The sequence below is a fragment of the Homarus americanus genome, unplaced genomic scaffold, assembly GCF_018991925.1.
Source record: "Homarus americanus isolate GMGI-L3 unplaced genomic scaffold, GMGI_Hamer_2.0 scaffold30108, whole genome shotgun sequence".
In the NCBI taxonomy this organism is placed as follows: Eukaryota; Metazoa; Arthropoda; class Malacostraca; order Decapoda; family Nephropidae; genus Homarus; species Homarus americanus.
Window position 1 is genome coordinate 3,689,322 of NW_024748109.1, and position 19,843 is coordinate 3,709,164.

Consider the following 19,843-nt stretch of genomic DNA (forward strand, 5'->3'; position numbering starts at 1 on the left):
TCAAGAAAAATGGTGGGATCCTACACAGGTCACGGGCCTCCTTCCCTCGGCACAGCCACCTCTAGTGGGAGGCCATTAGGTAAATAAGGTAAATGTTTTGCACTCTTAACTGTACTATGGAACAAATTTAAGAACTATCTAGATGTTAATGCAAAGAAGAGGGCAAGGAAGGTTATGACACTAGCTGAGAAGATAGTGACGTTAGATAAATGTGAGTGGTGTGGAAGTCACATATGGAACAGAAACCCATTATTCATCAAAAGTGCCACTGATGGTACACTTCAAATTCAAACCCACCACCTTGGATAGGTTAAAAGCAAAAACACAGTGGGCCCTAGACTTTTTGAGTTGGACATTCCTTGGATACTTGTGAATTCAGTGGGACAAGTGGAAATATCAATCCAAGGGAGTTCTGAACTCACCAAAATTTTTAGGCTACTAAGGGGGCAACCTATCCTAACTGTTAAGTGCAAAATAACTCAGTCAAATCTGATTTGGGCTAATTCCTAAACTACGCTCATGGACTGCTGGTACTTGGTGAAGTCCATTTTACCAAACCACTGTACAATATAACCAGAGCCCCTACAGTGAACTTGATCAAATAAAATACTTCCTGATGATAAGAAGTTCTTAAATAACTTTATTAAATGCTCAATAAATCATTAATGATGCTATTCAAATTTGATTTATAACTCTTAATACAGTTCAGTCTATCTAAACATTCTACAGTGAACAAGAACATCAAAATCATCACCAGTATGAGAAGCATGTATGCACAAAGTAAAGTTCACATTTTGTAAAAAAATTATGTACTGTACTGAACATGTCAGTTTTAACAAGTTAAGAGACCGAGTTGTACACTCTCCCCAAAAAGTATCAGCCCCTTTTTTCATCGATACAATGTGTCACAATGGACAAATATTTCTGATCACTAATTGTGATTCCAACATTATGTCCGTAGGCCTGTCTTCCTAGTATCTGTGAGGTTGGCAGTTATTATTTCTGGCATTTGTTACGTGTATCAGACAATGTTCCGTTGCCAACACGAATCATGATATGATACGCTACATTCATAATTGTTACCTCATCAATTGAGGTAGAAATAATATAGAAATGCAGTAAATCATAATATCACTGTAATTGGATATGGCATCATATACACCTGTAATTACTATATTGGTAAATGAATTTAATATAGGATCATAGTGTTTCATATTTCGTTTGAAGCGATTCCATTGTAATGTCGGTTCATGTAAAAATAGTACAGTGGTCCCTCAGTTAACGAGCACAATCCGTTCCAGCAGGTTGCTCGTTAACCGAAAAACTCGTTAACCGAAACCATTGTTTCAATGGGTTTTCGGGTAATTGGTTCCAGCTCACCAAAAATTGCCTAAATTCAACAAAAATGGTAGAAAAATATACTTACTTTGAGGTGTGTATGTAAAAGGCTCCTGGATAATGATGATGATGATGGGAATTAGAATGGGGGTGGAGGAGAAGGGAGAAGAGAAGGCATTGGGGTGGAAGAGAAGTCACCCCATGGCACCATTTCACCCATAAAATTTTAGTTATCTTGGTGTAATTCAAGATTATTTTCTTTAAATCAACACTGCACTGCATTATATATTGTCAATATGTAAAATAAATTTCAAAATGACCAATAATGACCAACACAGAAAAAAGCGTTTAGTTGAAGAGTATCAAGCAAGATGTTACCTCCACTGAAAACAGAGAGACACTAACGCCTGTCTGGTGTGTTAACAGGCTGGATGGCACTCCAGAAACTAGTTTCTTTACCTTCAATTATGTTCAATAATTGTTAAAATGACTAAAAAAGGTAATATCAAACTTTTAAAATTATTGAATAGTATAAACTTCTTGATATTTACTAAAATAGAAAGTAATTTAAGCCCTAAAACCGATTACTGTATTGGCGGACTAATACTACAGCTGGTGGACCGCCAAATGCAAGCGAAAACATGTTGAAGTCGGCTCGTAAAAAACTCGTTAATCGAGGGATTGCTCGTTAACCGAAGTTAAGAATCTTATGAAAGGTAAATCATTAACCGAAATCTCGTTAACCGAGGTGCTCATTAACCGAGGGATCACTGTAACATTATATTCCTATCTGGCAATCCATCCCCTGCAGCTGAAATAGTAAGGTGCATAAATCAGCGGAGTTACTCATGACATTATTGGTTTTGCATATATCACAATTCAACCTATTTCATTACATTACGTAGAGAATATGTGGTATACTGCAGATATCATGGTGATTATCAGGTGCAAGAAGAAAGAACGAAAGGTGCAACTCACAATCAGAAATACCAACCGAACCAAGATTGCTGCGCATGTGTTATTGTGTTCATTTACAAATACATCCGGCCCAGGAGGGTCGATACTTTTTGGGGAGTGTACATATCATTGAACATAAGAAAAACCATATTATAAGTACCTGTGGAGCAAAATGTCTATCTAAATCACTGTGAGACCAGTAAGAGAAGTCAAATGTGAAGTCCTTAATGCGCTCCCGACTCTCTCCTTCATTGGCATTAACCTGGAAAAATAAATTTAAATTAATATAGGATTAATTTACAGTAAACATCGAATCTTTCACAATGCATTGGCAGTGTGAGCACTATGAATTGTTAAATTTTGTGCAAGTACAAAACTGTAATCCCTTTCATGGTACAATATACATGCAATGAAACACAACATTCTCAAGAATGCTAGCAAAACTAAATACAATGTTTTAAAATTCATTGAACATACATATTCAATAGGAATACTGTACAGGAATATATTGCCAAACACTGTTAAAGAAAATGGCTAAAAGGAAGACAAACAACAGCTGTACAAAAATGTTCACTCGACTGATGCACTTGCTTCCATATTGAAGTGATATTCTGCAATGAATTACGTTTGGTTTTATCCCCTTTGAATTTATAAAACGAATAATAGATCGTTGTTCTTCCAAAATACAAAATTTAAGTGGAGCACTCATCATTAATGTAACACTTCCTCGAGACTGACTGAAAAAACTGACTAAACAAACAGATGAAGATGTAGCTTATGCATGTCTAAACATGTTGTAAGATGATCGCTACACTTACCCCTTTCCTTTGCCTTCTTCATCAAAAAGTCTCATTACTTATTGAATGGCCCTTGTAAATGAAAACCTGTAATCCCATAAAACTTATGTTTATTTCCACAGACTACCTTTACTCACAATAAAATGGGGTGTACTGACAGGTATCCCACTGTAACTATACTGTACTTCTACATAGAATTGCCTGCAACTATATTTTTTTTTAATATAAAAAAGTACAGTACAGTCTCTCCTCGACTTATGACAGGGTTCCGTCCCGACGACTGGGTCATAAGTCGAATTGGCCGTAAGTAGAATTGGTCGTAAGTCGAAAAGGCGAAAATAATACATAGAAATTCTAAAATGGGTGTCTCTTTTTCTTCTCAGCACCACGAGAACTCTCACTTTTACGCTTGCCAGCCATTTTAAAGGAAATTACAAAAAAAAAATTGCCAGTACACAGCGCCATCACTAAAGTCGGGACTCGAAAATACGTAATGTGAAAAATATTTTATACGACCATGGCCGTCGTATGTCCGGGTTGTCGTAAGTCGAATATGTTGTAAGTCGAGGAGAGACTGTATTGTAAATAATCTAATTCGACACTACTCCTTTATTTTTCATCAAAAGTGTTTCAAACACGGTCCTTGTAATAAGGATAAGTATCGGCACAATATGGTCGAGTGAATTTTAATATACAGTCATGCGCCGGTTAACGTCCTAGATACGTTCTTGGAAACGTGACGTTAACCAAAATGGATGTTGTCCGATCATCACATAAACTTTGTATTTATGCTTACATGTATGTGGAATACTATATACGTACATATACACTTTTACTCGTAAATCACTACTGTAATGTGATACAGGTGATTAATTTTTATTTCTTGTGAAAAATACATGACGTTTATATTAATATTATTCACTGTTTTACAAGGATTCCAGTAACGCCAGGCAGATGGGGGAGAGAGAGGGTGGAAGCGAGCGAGGGGGTGTGGGGGGAGGGGAGGTGGTAAGTTTGACAGTTGGCACAGGCCCAGGTCTAATGCATGTATATTTATCAGTTTTTAAGTGACTAAGCTTCTCTCTTATATAAAGCCAGTGAAATGACCTGGGTGAATATAATTAACATTATTGGGATTCTTGTAACATACTGATTAATTTGAATATAAACATGCTATAATTTGCACTAGACAAAACAATTTTAGTACCGTAATCAAATTAGTACATGTGCACTCCAGCTTTGCACTACGGTTATTTATTTCTATTACGTTTCTTTTAGTATGATGTGTGCATGTAAATGGATGAAAATAAATGAAGAAATCTATGTAAATCTACCCAAAAATACAGTTGAAAAACTTTTTTATAAAATGTACTACAGTACTGTACACTAATGTACAACAATTTTTATCTCTTGAGCAAATTATATGACGTTTATATTCAAATTATTGGCTGTCTTGCAAGGATTCCAGCAATGTAAATTATAATCTCCTAACTTTAGTCTGAGATATTATATAAGATAAAAACTGTAAGCCTAAAAGGCTGGGGGGGGAGGGAGGGACTGACGGAGCCAGCCAGTCAGCGAGGGGTTGGGGGTGGGGGTTGAGGTGATAAGTTTGAGCCGGTCTCTGTGTGTTTATTTAACAGTCCTACTAAGCTTCTCTCATTTTAAAATGCCAGTGATATGACCTAGGAGAATATAATTAACATTGCTGGAATTCTTGTAAGATACTGATTTATTTGAATATAAACATGTTGTAATTCACACCAGACATAAAAATTTTAGTACCGTAATCAAATTAGTACATGTGCATTCCAGCTTTGCACTAAGGTCATTTATCTCTTTTACATTTCTTTCAGTATGGTGTGTGCATGTAAATGGATGAAAATAAATGAAAAAATTTATGTAAATCTACCCAAAAATACAGTTGAAATTTTTTTTATAAAATGTACTACAGTATTGTACACTAATGTACTACATTTTTTTATATCTAGAGCAAAATATATGATGCTTATATTCAAATTAATCTCTGTCTTGCAAGGATTTCAGCAATGCAAATTATATTATCCTACCTTTAATCTGAGATATTATATAAAATAAACATAAAGAAATCAACAATCTTTTGTCTGGGAACACAAGGAGGGTGGGAAAAGGGGGGTGACAGTATGTCCGGTATTTGTTTGTTTATTTATTTATTTGAGATAAGATTTGACAGTTGGTGCTGAAGGCCTGCCTGCGTGTTTATTTATCATTACTTAAGAGTGACTAAGCTCTTCTCATAATTTGCCACCCAAACGACCTGGGTGAATATAACTTACATTGGAGGGATTCTTGTAATATAGTAATTTATTTGAATACCTGTATAAACAAGCTATATTTGCAATAGACATAACAATTTTAGTACTGTAATCATTTAGTACATGTACAATACAGGTTTGCACTTAGGTCCATTGTTACTGCACAATATTGACTAAATTCACTAGATAACGTATGCCTGGCAGCACAATCTATAAGAATACACGATGCATACGTGACTGTGCCCGCTCTACAGCCATTTAGTTCGCTAGGTCCCATTATTTGAATGTTTTTTTTTTTTTCAATTTAAATTTTAATTGTTTATTCCTTGATAGAGGAAGCGAGATCCTAGTGCTGTCACTTGGTACCCCTGTACCATAACACCAGAAGCAACTGGCCAGTGTCACAAGTATATACAGTACAGTACAGCCATCCCTTGGTTATCACGCCTAATTGGGACCCCGCCAATAACGAAAGTACAGAACCTATGGGTTTTATTCTAATTGGTTCCAGGCACCCAAGACCCAACCCCAAGTTTCCCATTTTATGACCATTTATACCCACTAAATATATATATATAATGTTATGGTAAATATCACAAACACACATAGGCATGGCTAGGTTTATTACAAAGTGATGAAAAGGGTATGCTTAATACTGTAGTCCACAAAACATGTAGCTTTGCTTTTTTTATTTGGTCCCCCATCATATGAGTCTGTTTTCTCTCACATCAGGATGCCTGAGTCCTCCGTTTTCTCTCTTAATCTTAGAGAGTACCAGAAACTTTACTATTTTTAGTAATGCCACAGAATTTGAAATTGCAACCCCAATTGCAACTGGGGGTGCAATTGTTGAGGCAACTAGATATGTCTGATTACAGCAAATGTGTTATTGTCAAATTGTCGGTGAAAGATTTTATGCTCAATAGATGTAGGTTAACATTACACCTGTAGGCAAAAAAAGCCTAAGGAAGGAAGCATATTCCTTTAACACATAATATCTGACCAGTATGGGGAGGATCATCGTGTCTCCGTCAGGGGGTCGTGGAGTGGTGGCGCAGCAGGCGTCACGGATTTTTTTTGGGGGCACGGACGTATATGCGATCGGACGTTAACCAGCGCATGACTGTACTGTATCTTGTTTGGTTACAGAGATAAAAAAATTTAATTATGGGAACACTGTAAAACAAAAAAAAATTGCATTTTTCTCAAAAACCATTCGGCAGTTTTCATTAATACTTACAGGATCTTTGATTTATATGATCCCTAATATCATACTTAAAACTCTGGTAAATCCATAAAAAAATTACATGCACCTCCAAGAGTAAATGGCACACGAACCTCTTAATCTAATATCGAAATAAAGAAGAGAAGAGTTCTATGTGCTTAAAGTTTCCCATCTTTTCAAAAAGCTCCCCTGTGCAGCCAGTTTTACAGAGCCACCTGTCTTCAGGCAGTTCTAGAAAAAAGCTCTCAATGAAATCTCTTACCATATGATGCTTACAAAGATACTTATAATTACCTTGTGATTGATTAACCTCGTTTTCTTGTCATCAACTTCTACGATACACACAGAGTTCAAGTCCACTTCCCTGAAAAAAAAAGCAATCATTAAATATGAGGGATTTATCCTTAAATCCTATTTTGTGAAGAACATGGATTGAGTGACTCATGTACAGGGTTTACGGTCAATTCACCCACATTTAGAGTTTATTCGCCCACACTTAGGAGTCAGTTTGCTCACACCTTAAGTCAGTTCGCGCACACTTTGTCAAGGTCTATTAAAGTTTATTCATGTACTTGACGAAAATGTAATATGTACAAATTAAATCCAAAAAATGTTTATTCAGTGACTTTCAAATATAAAAACCTACCTAAAATACACAAACCAAAACATTTTCAAATGTCAATCGTAGAAGTAACATAGAGTGGATTCAGGATATTTGGTCACATATCAGCTGCTGACTGGTCCATTGAGATGGGAGCAAGCTCTCAGAAGTTGGCAAGATGACCTCCCATTCCTCAAGTATTTGTCCCAAAGTGCGAATATTTTGGCCTGCATCTCCTTATACTGTACTGTACTTTCTTCGCTGGATCCTTCGGAGCTTCATTTTTTAAACCAGCCTTATATGTATAGAGGTTAATCTGGCCACTTTTTAAAAAAGGTTAACAAGCAGATAATACTGAAGGTGGCATCTTCCAGCAGCGCGTTTATTCAGTCGGTTGTGCAATTCTTCAATGTCATTATTGGTACAGTAGAACGTCGATTTAAAGCAATTAACATAATACTACAAAAAACAATGTTTTGTTTATTCTAGGAGATGGGCTGAGGTGCATCTGGGTAAACTCTCAGTCTTTTTAGTATTTTGTGTTTCTCTCAAGTACCAAACTAAATTATTTCATTGAAACAACACTTCGATTTAGTACGAATTCAGTTTAAAGCGACCTCTCTTGGAACCTATCTCATGTTATATCAACGTTCTACTGTACACACGGACCGGTTGAAAATACTCCAACTGGATGGTGGCCATGTGGTGGCTTGGCGCTGGAGACGTTTGAACATCGGAACTATTTCTCCCTCCGGCAGAAACAGAAGGGCCATCAATTTGCACAGGTATAGTACTTGTATGTTCCGTCATCATGTGCGTACGCATGTTGCAGACCAACCTCTTGCACCTATAATAATAATAAAAAAAACATTAAATACATATTTTTTTTTCATTTTTGTATATTTGATTACAGTAATTTCACTTACTAACCTTCCTCCATACAGCCTATATCCAGTGGAAAACGCATCCCATTAACTCAACGCTGGGCAAATCCTCCCCCAGGATTTTCCAAATTACCTTTTCACAGTCAATAGTTATATGTTTAACCACAGGTTCTGTTAAAAGAATGGTTATTAGTTCACTCTTCTTTTTGCCAGACGATATTTTCAGTTTCGAAAACTTTATTGAAGTTCAGTTGTTTACATTAGTGCATTACTAAACCTAAATAAAACAGATGACAAAACAGGTGTGGGCGAACCGACTCGATAGTGTGTGTGAATCAACTCTAAATGTAGGTAAAATGACTTGTGGGCGAACCAACTCCATAGTGAGGGCGAAATGACTTTTGGGCAAAATGACCGGATTCCATGTACAGTACAGGTACTGGCATCAACCAGCTTGCATGCTTAACTAGAGGGTTCACAGGAACCTTTTACTTCTGCAACTGGACTAGACCTCAGAAATTCAGTAAAACTAGAAAATTAAAGACAGTCAGTCCTGGTTCAACCATAGTCCCAGGTCATGAACGAGTTCTGTTCCTGGGGACGTTCTTAAGTAGAAACACATACTGTTACCACATGCCTGCCCGTATATAGAGTATCGAGTAGTGGAGATAGAGAGAGGGGGAGAAGGATGGTGTTTGTATGGTAGTAGGGAGTTGTTTGGGTATAAAACACCTGACGCAGCAAAATATGTCACCTCAGGCTGGGCCTGCTATGAGCGGCACTAACACTCCAGCTCTACCCATCATAGGGTGAACACCCAACCCATTTGGTTTGAAACCTTCAACATGTAAGTTCAACCTATACTTAAGTTTACACAAGTAGATTGTGCCCATTGTATCGCTTATCATTGTGACAGCATGGAAATATGGCAAATTAAGTACTCATTATACTTTATGATTAGACTAATTAAACAGCTAAGATAGCAATGCTTGTTAAGTTAATATGAAGTGGATTAAACATTTATGTATGATTACCTATGTATGATTTATTATTTGAAATACTAAGAAAGAATTTAATTCAACAGGTTTGACCGAATTATAATGTTCGAGTTCAACGTGATGGGTTTTATTATCCCTTAATCACTCCAAAGGCAATTATACTGTACATACTATGTACATACCGTAGTTACAGAAAAATGTTTAAAATTCCACTACAATATAGTCTCGATTTACGCGGATTTGGTTTACGCGTTTGGTCATTTACACGGCACCTTGCCAGACCGACAATTTTTATTTACACGCTTCATTCCATCATTTACATGGGAAGCGGCGCGGGCAGGGTGCGCACAAGGTCGCCCAGTCAACAAAACATTACCGAGTTCTTCACCCGCCACCCACCACAGCCAGCCCAAGTCAGTGATAGTGAGGATATGGACTTGAGGGGTTTGACAAAGAGGCCCTGCAAGCCTCTGTGGTGGATAGTGATACAATTGATACAAGTGAGGGCCAATAATCTGCCCTCTGCCTCAGAACCAACCCCCCATCCCCGTGTGCCGAGCCAGCTTTTCTACTAACGTAAGTGTTAAAAAACCTAATATTATTGATATTTCTCTTAAATATTAATTGTGTGTGCATACCATCCTAAAATTAAAATGTTATTTTTATTACAACGCACTATTGTGTCAGAAAAAGTGTAGTTTGGGGGTCGGCCCAGTCTCTATTTCAATTAATCCCATATGTTGTGTTATTTCGTTTACGCGTTTCTCGTTTTAAGCGGACCTCCACGGGTTCAATTGACCGCGTAAATGAAGACTATACTGTATATCATAGCCCAAGTCTTTATATACATCTAAAATCACTTAATTTAAGACAAAAGAAGAAATAGAATGACTAAATATAGTAATTACAGTAAAAAAAATTATTTTTACTCTTATTTTATCGCCTCCAGGCCCCGTTGTGGGTCGATAACTTGTGCCCGGGTGGGTTATTCCCCATAAAAAATAAATAAAAATACTGAGTTTGTGAGTAATAAGAGGAAAGAAATAAAATTTTAATGTGTAGCAGGAATTTTAAATGCCCAGAGTAATTTACAGAACTAGAGGACACTTTATGGGTTAAACTATAAAGATGTTTCCGGTATTTGTTAGGTTGGTTCGGCCAGGTTCTGTACATTCTCATTTCCATTTTCGTGTTGAGTATCATGCAAACAGTCTTGAGAAATTTTGGTTCAATTCCAGTTGACCAAACACAATCCTTAACACTTAACTTACAGTTTGAAAACCATGTACAGTACTTTAGAAAGCACTTTTCTTTGCCACATAGTGCATTTTTTCATCTTTTGTGCTCGTAAAAGTAAGACCATTTGTTACACACAAATAAATATTTCTTGTTAAGTGTCAGTTCTCTGTTGCATTTTGAACACTTACACATCCTGCCAAATAGTTCATGTTCACAGATAGATAGATGGTCTTCATCCTCCACAAAGATAATTAATTTGTGATACGACAATTAGCAACAGTCACACGTTGCCATAACTATGGATATGGCTATCATAGCTTGCTTGTCTCGTTCATTTTTTGTTAACCACCCATCAACTTTCAAGACTTTTTCTCTTACCATTTAATAATTCTCTTTGAGAAACGAATATAATGTTAGAAGTTCTGCTACAACTTACAATGTGTTCTCAAAATATCGTGTTATAGAAAATCGCGTAATAGAAATAATAGGGCTTATGGAGAAAATAGGGTTAGGTGCAGTTTACTCGAAATCGAAAAAATTTAGTAGTTAGCCTAACACAAAGGATAGCACAGTCTAAATAAATGTTACATTCATATCTAATAATGAAATCATACAGTAAATTTAACACTTTACCTTGAAAAAATATGAATGTAACTTGATGGGGGAGAAGGGTGATTTTGAGGTTGATAACATCAAGCTTCTCTTCAAGTGTTATATCCTTTCTTTTACGATAATCACCGGGAATTCTATCATCAGAATGCTTTTTGGAGATATTCTTCTTTACCATATTCACAGTTAATACCACAAAATTGGAGAAATAGTAAGCAAAAATCGCGTTATAGCAAACAAGCGATCGCGTTATACAAATATTGTTCCGAATTCATAAATCGCGTTAGAGCAAATTCGCGTTATCAAAACACGCGTTATAGTAGAACTCACTTGAATTTAGCGGGGCATTCCAAAAATAAACAAGATACTCGTGATTTATTTGTTGTAATAATCAAAAAAATTTCTAAATCCCAATTTGATGTTAGGTTAGATCAGGTTAGGTCAGGTTAGTATGTAGACCTATTTAATTTTAACCTTTTTTCCCCATGATTTTTTTTTCAATACTTATTCATTTTTTGGTGAAAATCACTCGTTTTCAACCCCCCCTCCCCAACCCCAAACCCGCATTTCTAACGTGGCCCTGTATAGTGTTGGGGTGGAAGGGGGGTGGAAATAATAAAAAAATAAAAATAAAAATAAAGCTACTCCTTGACTTACAACATACTCGACCTATGACCACCTACACATACGACCGCCTCGGTCGGTACGACCACCTGCACATACGACTGCCGCAGTCGGTACCAAAATTTTTTCAAATGACGCACGTATTTTCTAGACCAAAACGTTTTCGTCCAGTACGAGAGCGTCACTTGGGCTGTGTCGCGTCGCCTCGTGGCTACAGCACCCACGCCGTAGAGCGCTTAGTTGGTGTTTTGCTGTCGTTGTTGTCGATAGTGATCACGCTGTGTACTGACAATATTTTCATTTCTAATTCACTTTAGAATGACTGGCAAGCGTAGGAGTGAGAGCGCTGGTGGTGCTGAGAAGAAAAGGAGACAGTCAATTACTTTTGAGACGAAAATGAAGATAATAATGCAGTATGAAAATGGAAAAACGGTAGCAACCATTTCACGCGACCTAGGCTTCTCGCACTCGACCATATCAACAATTTTGAAGGACAAGGAACGTATTCGTGAGGTAATGAAAGGATCAGCACCTATTAAGGGAACAATAATAACGAAAAAAAGACAAGGTCCTCTTCATGAGATGGAAAAATTACTTGTGATATGGATGGAAGATCACATACAAAAGCGTGTACCCTTAAGCCTTCTAACCCTACAGGCTAAGGCAAGAAGCCTTTTCGAAAGCCTGAAGGAGCAGGCAGGAGATGAGTGCGACCAAACCTTCACAGCAAGTCATTGGTGGTTCCAAAGGTTTAAAAACCGCTACAGTTTGCAAAGTGTAAAGGTGAGCGGAGAGGCAGAAAGTGCTGATATGGGTGCTGCCAAAGCTTTTAAGGAGGAGCTAGATCGTGTCATCATGGAGGGAAATTATTTGCCTGAGCAAATATTTAATGTGGATGAAACTGGCTTATTATGGAAGCACATGCCAGAACGGACGTACATCCACAAAGAGGTGAAAACAATGCCGGGAGAACCCAAGGGCTTTTAAACATGTCAGCAAGCACACACTGCCAGTGTTTTATAGCAGTAATAAGAAAGCATGGATGACCCTAGTACTGTCTGCAACAAGGGATTGCATTCAAGATTTTGTTAATTTTGGATAATGCTCCGGGACACCCACCAGACCTGGACGTCCTGCACCCTGATGTTAAGGTAGTCTAGATTCCACCTAACACTACCTCTATCATCCAACCCATGGATCAAGGTGCTATTGCTGCTTTAAAAGCAAATTATTTACGTACAACCTTCGCTCAGGCTGTTGTTGCTACTGAAGGTGAGAAAACGCTCAGAGAGTTTTGGAAGGACTAAAACATTTTGAAATGTATAAAGAACATAGCTGCAGCATGGGATGAGGTTACAGGGCAGTGCATGAATGGAATATGGAAGAAAGTCCTGAAAAGATATATGAACAGTTTCAGAGGATTTTGTAGGTTATGTATATAAGCTACTGTGCCGAGTAGCAACCTTGTATATAAGCTACTGTGCCGAGTAGCACCTATGTATATAATTACGTGGCAACACTGCACGTGTTATGTGGCAACATTGCCCCGAGGCTGCCATATGGCAAGGCAGCCTCAGTCTGACTCCATGGGCCGTGCATGGCACACGCTAGTCCCCACTTGTATTTCTCCTATCCGTTAATAAATGGACTTCAGTGTTACCCGGTGTTTCCCTACCCATCACTGCATTCTTCAGGGAACACTTGGAACCTTCAGATTTAATGAAGATGAAGTAATTTCTGAGAATAGTAACAAGATAGTGGAGTTGGGAACAGCTGGAGTTAGAAATTGATAATGAAGATGTTGAGCAGCTGGTTGAAAGTGTAGCAGAAGAGCTAAGTAACGAGAATCTTATTGAACTGGAAGCACAGAAAATTGCAAAGGAAGAAGGGAGTCAAAATGTGGAAGAAGAACCTGCACCCCCCAAAAAGTTTTCAGTGAAACAAATGGCAGAGGCATTTGCTACAATTAATAAGGGGATGCAAATGTTTGACGGAATGGATCAAAATGTTGAGCGTTTTGCAAAAGTTGACAGAATGATCCAAGATGCACTTGCTTGCTACAGGGAGATTTCCAATGAAAAGAAAAGGCAAACTGCACAGTCTAAATTGGACATATATTTAAAGAAGTCCCCCATTGCTGTCTCCTCACGCCCCACCAGTGCTGCCTCTTCACTCCCTAAAGATGATCCAATACCTTCAACAAGCAAGTTTCCCCTGCATGTTAACCTGTCTGAAGAAAGCGACATTAATAACCCACCCAGCCCTGTCTCCTCCTCTGCTTCATCCAGTTAATGTAGTCTCCATGTATAATTAAAAAATTATGGGGGCCCTGTGTGCATTCAGCTGACTACATTAAAGGTAAGTGCATAGTAACACTGTATTCATTCTTCATTATTGATTACTTTTACTGTACTGTATTTCATTTTAGATTTTCTATGAATTATTTTTTGCATTTTCGACTTACGATTAATTCGACTTATGACCTGGATTTGGGTCTCTAACCCTGTCATAAGTTGGGGAGCAGCTGTATAAAAAAAAGAAAAAAAAGTTTGTCCCAAAGATAAATGTCAGTATCATCTAAAACAGCAAGAAAACTAGCGAAAAAATTTATTTTTCATGTGTAAAAAGGTGATAGGTGGTTAACGAAAAATGACCCTTGTATCCGCTTGTAGTAGAACAATAGGTATAGGAACATACAGTTCACCTATATCCAATGCTACTTGTAAGGTATATATTGGAAATAAATCAAATCGTATAGCATGGGAATCGATTCCAACAATATGATCCACAAAATTTATAAACAGAATCTGTTTAAGAACCTAATGCATGGAAATAAAAAAAATGTATGGGATTTGCGCAGGTCACAGACTCACGACTCTAGATAATGAACCCCACTCAAAAAAAATAAATAAATAAAAATTTCAAACCTAAAAATTATATAAGATAGTAACAGCCCCAATAAGATTCTCCGTCAATAATTAACAATTTAAGTGAGGGCAGAATCAGAATTAATTTGTTTGCAAACAAACGAGGAATATTTAAGGTAAATATCAAATTTATTTGAATACAAAGCACATAGAGGCATCATTTTAGTGTCATATGATCAGTTTTTCACTGTGTTTTTACCCTGTAATTTCCCTCATCCTTCATGCCCTGCCCACTAGAGGTGATTTATGATCATAGATACAGTAGATTAAAGAAAAAAGATAAAAAATATTATAATTAAAATATAAAGTTGTCAAATTGATTTTATTATTGAATATCATCCAAACAACAACTGTGGAAAATATTAACAAAACATATAAATGCATTCGGGTGTTAAGCGTCTGCTCCACCTTTACCTTATTTACTATCATCCAAACAACATCTTTGGAGAAAATTAACCAGTTTTAAAAACTCTTCCAGTGCCATCCATCTCCTCTACTATTACCAGTAGCCGCAATATTACGGCCCCGGAACCATTCATTCTTTCTTATCATGAAGTAATTAACTTTTCTTCTACCAGTATGGAACAAATCCTTTTAAGTGGTTTCTCCCCTATTACTTTATATAATAGAGCTCCAATTTCCTGAAGCAGGTAATACTGCAGTAAACAGCAACCACAGAATTCCCGAAATTCACTACACTCAATCGATAGAACTATTTTTTTGGTATTATTGCGTTTTCACCACACAATCCTAGCACTAATCTATTATCATATCCGAATAAGACGTCTAATTATAAGATTTTTTTTCTATTACATTACCGGCGCAAATGTATAATAACGGAGATAGAGTATCCAAAATTTTCTCTATTTTCTTCCATTAATCTTCTGCCATTATCGCCTACCTCACCTCCCACATTGCGTGTCTCCTTCATAAATCATCACGCACATGCGTTCCCGTACACGTCACTCTGCCAATCAAAAGCGTTTTTTTTTTTGCAACCAATTAAAATTATTTTTGGTTTAATTTGCAGTATTTTTGGCCCAATCAAAATCGATTTTTATTTTGGGTCTCTCATATTTCCAAATTCATATTCATTTCCGACCATGGAGGTCTGTGATGGGTGTCACTTAAATTAAATGGAGCTGATTGCGAGTTTCTGGGAAAAAAACGAAGAAACCGTAGCATTTTTTCGATAGCATGGTGCTCTCCCGACCTCAGTAAAGTGTCATAAAAGCAAGACAATGTAAATATCGCAAAAACCAACATATGTGGCGTTGTCCTAACTCGTCTCTTATCCCAAAGACAAAGCAGAGACGGCAATAAGGTAAGAAATAGGTGATTCCATCATATGGTGAGTCAGTTAGGTTAGGTTTTTGTTTTTTCTAGTGTTTTTTGGTACATTTTTTATGAGCTTAGCCATTATTTTTTCGGAAAACGTCCCACGAAAAAAATTCGATAAAAAAAACCCGCCAATTTCCGCCGGAAATGAAGGTCATATTCAGTCTAAACACACAAATACACTAGAAAAATATATTTTTTACTTTCTAACAGTGTGGAGCACTTATGCAAATTTAGCATTTTTTCTATGATCATTTTCTTATATTACACTTACATCGCAAATTGATAATAAGGAAGTTATTGAATTTTAAAAAGAAAATCAGAGCACCTGTTGCTCCTACGCTGTTGCTCAAACTCTGTGTGTTTGTATGTTCGCTTTCGGAGTAAGGCAAGAAATACTGTAACAGCCGGTCCGACTAATTACCCAAATGTAGCCAAATGTAGCTGCAATGTAGTCAAATAATGGTCCTACATGAATAAATCGGACTGCCAATCACTTCTCGACTAGTATTTGGTGTCACAAAGTCACAGAAAATTGGAAAACTTACTTTAATCTGAGTTAATAGATCGCGTGCATGTACCGAGGGAGCGAGTAATTACCCAAATGTAGTCGCAATGAAGTCAAATGATGGTCGTACAAGCGTAAATCGGGTTGTGAATCACTTCTCGATTATTATTTGGTGTCATAAAGTCACAAAAAATTGGTAAACTTAATTTAATATGAGTTGCGTTAGGTTAGGTTAGGTACATGCACTCGATCTATTAACTCAGATTAAATTAAGTTTACCAATTTTTTGTGACTTCGTGACACCAAATACTAGTCGAGGTTAGGTTAGGTTAGGTACATGCGCTCGATCGATTAACCCAGATTAAATAAAGTTTATCAATTTATTGTGACTTCGTGACACCAAATACCAGTCGAGAAGTGATTGGCAGTCCGAATTATTCTTGTAAGACCATCATTTGACTTCATTGCGGCTACATTTGGGTAATTAGTCGGACCCCTGTAACAGCTATTTATATTCTCTGGGTTATTACATAGAGTCTGGGGACCATGGGCGGAGCACCCGGCTATGGGGTTAAATAAGGTTTAGTTTGGTTATACTGTATAAATTAGCAGGCACAAAGAACTGAGAATTCAAAACACGTAATCGATAGAACTATTTCTTCTACTATTTTTTTTTCGGAAATAACAGAATTTCTATTGAGTAATGTGTTCTTCTGATGTTTTCTTGTTGCAATTCGGACAATTTTGGAATTGACTTCTACCACAAATCACTCGTTTTGGCTCTTCCCCACCCAGAACCCCACATCCCCACACTTCCCCCTATTACTGTTAGAGGAGGGAGGAGGGGGAGGAGGGGGCTAAACCCAAAACGAATGATTTCCAATAAAAACAAATGTCAGATTTGAACCAATCGCAACAAAAACCATCAGAAATTACACTTTTTTATCAGATTCTTTGGTTATTGTAATCTGCAACTTTACCCTGAAGCCTGCTTTGAATTCAGCCCCTTATTGATCATATATGGTGAAGGTCGCCCTGCAAAATTGACGATGTTTCCTCCATAACTTATATTCACAAATATAATTTCAACAATCATACCTTTGGTTGAACGGTCGGACACGCACTGCTACTTTAACTGAAGCCATATTCATAAAAATATCACAGCCATAGGACAATGAGTCAAAGTTTGATCTGTACAAGCCTCAAGTGTCAACCCATCATTGTTTACACTGACGACCGCCGCTGTTCACTCCTTTCCTACCACTCACTATATGACTATCATTTATATAAATTATTATTATATATATAAATACAAATATAAATTATACAGTATTACGAAAAAGATAGAAAACCCCATTGCAGTATTCTTCTAACTCGATAATATTCTCTTCCACAATAAACAGTGTCCACTCGTAATTTGGATTAATTGCTTTACTATATTCTTTTCATTTTATTTATTCAGTATATCATATGTACCAATTTAATCATTGTATTTCCATTTAATTCAAAGGCGACTGTGAGAGGATACTGGACCAAAATATTAAAAGGCTAGTCTTTTAGGAAGCGGTAAATAAAATAGAAGAACAGTAGTGAAATTATAAAAAAATAAAAAAATCATATGATAGCAAGAAATACTGTTGGTCCTATCAGTCAAGAGCATCCCAAACAAACTCAGGCTGTCTTTATCAAATCTTCTCAAAAAATTATGTATATTGCCGGTAACTCAGATTTTAATCTTATTTATTCATCCCAGTCTTTGTCTTTCTCTGGATCTCCTTCCTCAAGTTTTGTCTTTAATAAAATATGCCATTGTCTTGTAGTGGATTTCTCCCCTACAAACGCTGTTTGTCTCTGCATAGCGGACCCCACGAATTCCCCAGTGTATGCCTCGTGGTCTAGGTCAACCAGCGCCGCCCACGAAGCGGGGGTCAACTATCTACCCACGCCTACCTCCACTATAAAAGACCTGACCTCGTGGTGACCGCTCTCTCTTCTTCTAGCTACAGCTGCAGCCAGCAACTAACACCACCTCCTCCGCCGCTGCCTGGCGGCCCTCGCTCCCGCCGGCGAGCATGGCGACCCACAAGCTGTCCTCCTCTGAGCATCCTCACCAACCAGCTCTCTCTACATCACACTTGTAACCACGCTGCCACTTCCCAGCACCAAGCTGCATTGTACATCCAATACAACATGTGGGCAGAGAGCACATTGTGAGTTTCCTTTCTCCATCCCATCCTGAGTGTGAACACAAATCCATACCTCCACAGTCTCATCATCCCTAATTATGCAGCCAAAATATCTGAGCCTCTAAGATTGTACCATCGTATGATATGTTTTCCCATGTTGATGTGGGGGCTTGTCTATGGCAGCGCCCGGTTGCAAGTCACCAGCTGACGCTGTTAGAATAAAGTCTACAAAGAACGTGGTTTATGATTCAAACCTCTCACATGGCGCAGTGAGTAGGATCCCGGGGTCCGACACGCCATTACAGCCCTGACAAGAACGCTTACATGGCCTCTACACGTCCACGATTCTCGACGCCCTCAAGGGGACGCCAGGGCATCTCTACACCGGCGGGGGAACACCACGCTCGCCCAGCAGCAGGCCCTGAGTGCATTGATGGCTCAGATGGCATCTCTAGTTGCTGGCGGTGGTCATGCTTCTATGCCGGTTATGAAGCCCTCAGCAGCTGTCGCCCCAGAGAAGTGTGAGGCAGAAATGCCAGCAGCTGCGTTTAGGACATGGAGGTGGTCCATGGAGTCATGGGTGCTGTTGAACGGGTGGTCACAACTGGTGACCACACTCCACATTCGCCTGAACTGCGTCCCTGCACTCCAAAGGGTGATTGACTCGAGATATCCCAGTGGTCAGTGGGAGCAGCTCTCGCCCAAGGAAGCCCTGGATGCCATCAGTGGAATGGTTCTTCAGTCTTCAAACCAAGCTGTGAAATGGAACGAGTTTTTCAACAGCAAACAAGGCGAAGAGGAGCCCATGAAAAGGTATTTTCAACGCTGCTTCGCAGAGGTAGTGACATGTGAATTTAAATGTCCCACCTGTCCCGCCTGAGTAACCCAGTGTTGAAAAGGGAAATTTTCCAGGGTACTCAAGTTATAATAGTGTTGAAGTGCTTAGAAACAAATGTATGTTATTTGAGGCAGCAGTGAGAGATGCTGGTGTATTGTGTTGTACGTCTGGCCAGGCAGTGGTGGGAACAGCCACGGAGGCAGCGGCGGTTGGTGATGACGTCACCGGTGAGTCTGAGGTAGCTGGCGCCCGACCTGGACACCCCAGTCGCGTGCACTGTGGTAACTGCAGCATGTCACATGCCTCTGGTAAAAGTAACTGCCCTGCAAGTGGGGCCACATGTCGCAATTGCTCTAAGGTTGGTCACTTCAAAAGGTGTTGCAGGAGTAAGTCAGTCCTAAGTGCTCCTGTGGATGTGTCAGGTGCTGTCACAGAGGCAACAGCCCAGCTATCCCGCCACCCCAGGTTACAAGTGTTCGT

General features: G+C 38.3%; 1 protein-coding gene across 3 annotated transcripts in view; it reads right to left on the reverse strand.

Annotated features, from left to right (window-relative positions):
• LOC121880043 (kinesin-like protein Klp98A) overlaps nt 1–17,582 on the reverse strand; it is a 174,864-nt gene extending 157,282 nt beyond the window's left edge. For all 3 annotated transcript variants that reach the window (XR_006091488.1, XM_042387036.1, XM_042387035.1), the window contains exons 1-3: nt 17,438–17,582; nt 6,906–6,975; nt 2,456–2,557 (exon numbers count right to left, since the gene is read on the reverse strand). Coding sequence is in view for 2 of the 3 variants with exons in the window: in XM_042387036.1 (XP_042242970.1) it covers nt 2,456–2,557; nt 6,906–6,975; nt 17,438–17,490 (225 nt within the window). In the remaining variant the exon portion in view is untranslated. The remainder of the gene's footprint in view (nt 1–2,455; nt 2,558–6,905; nt 6,976–17,437) is intronic.
• Nucleotides 17,583–19,843: the final 2,261 nt, after the last annotated feature.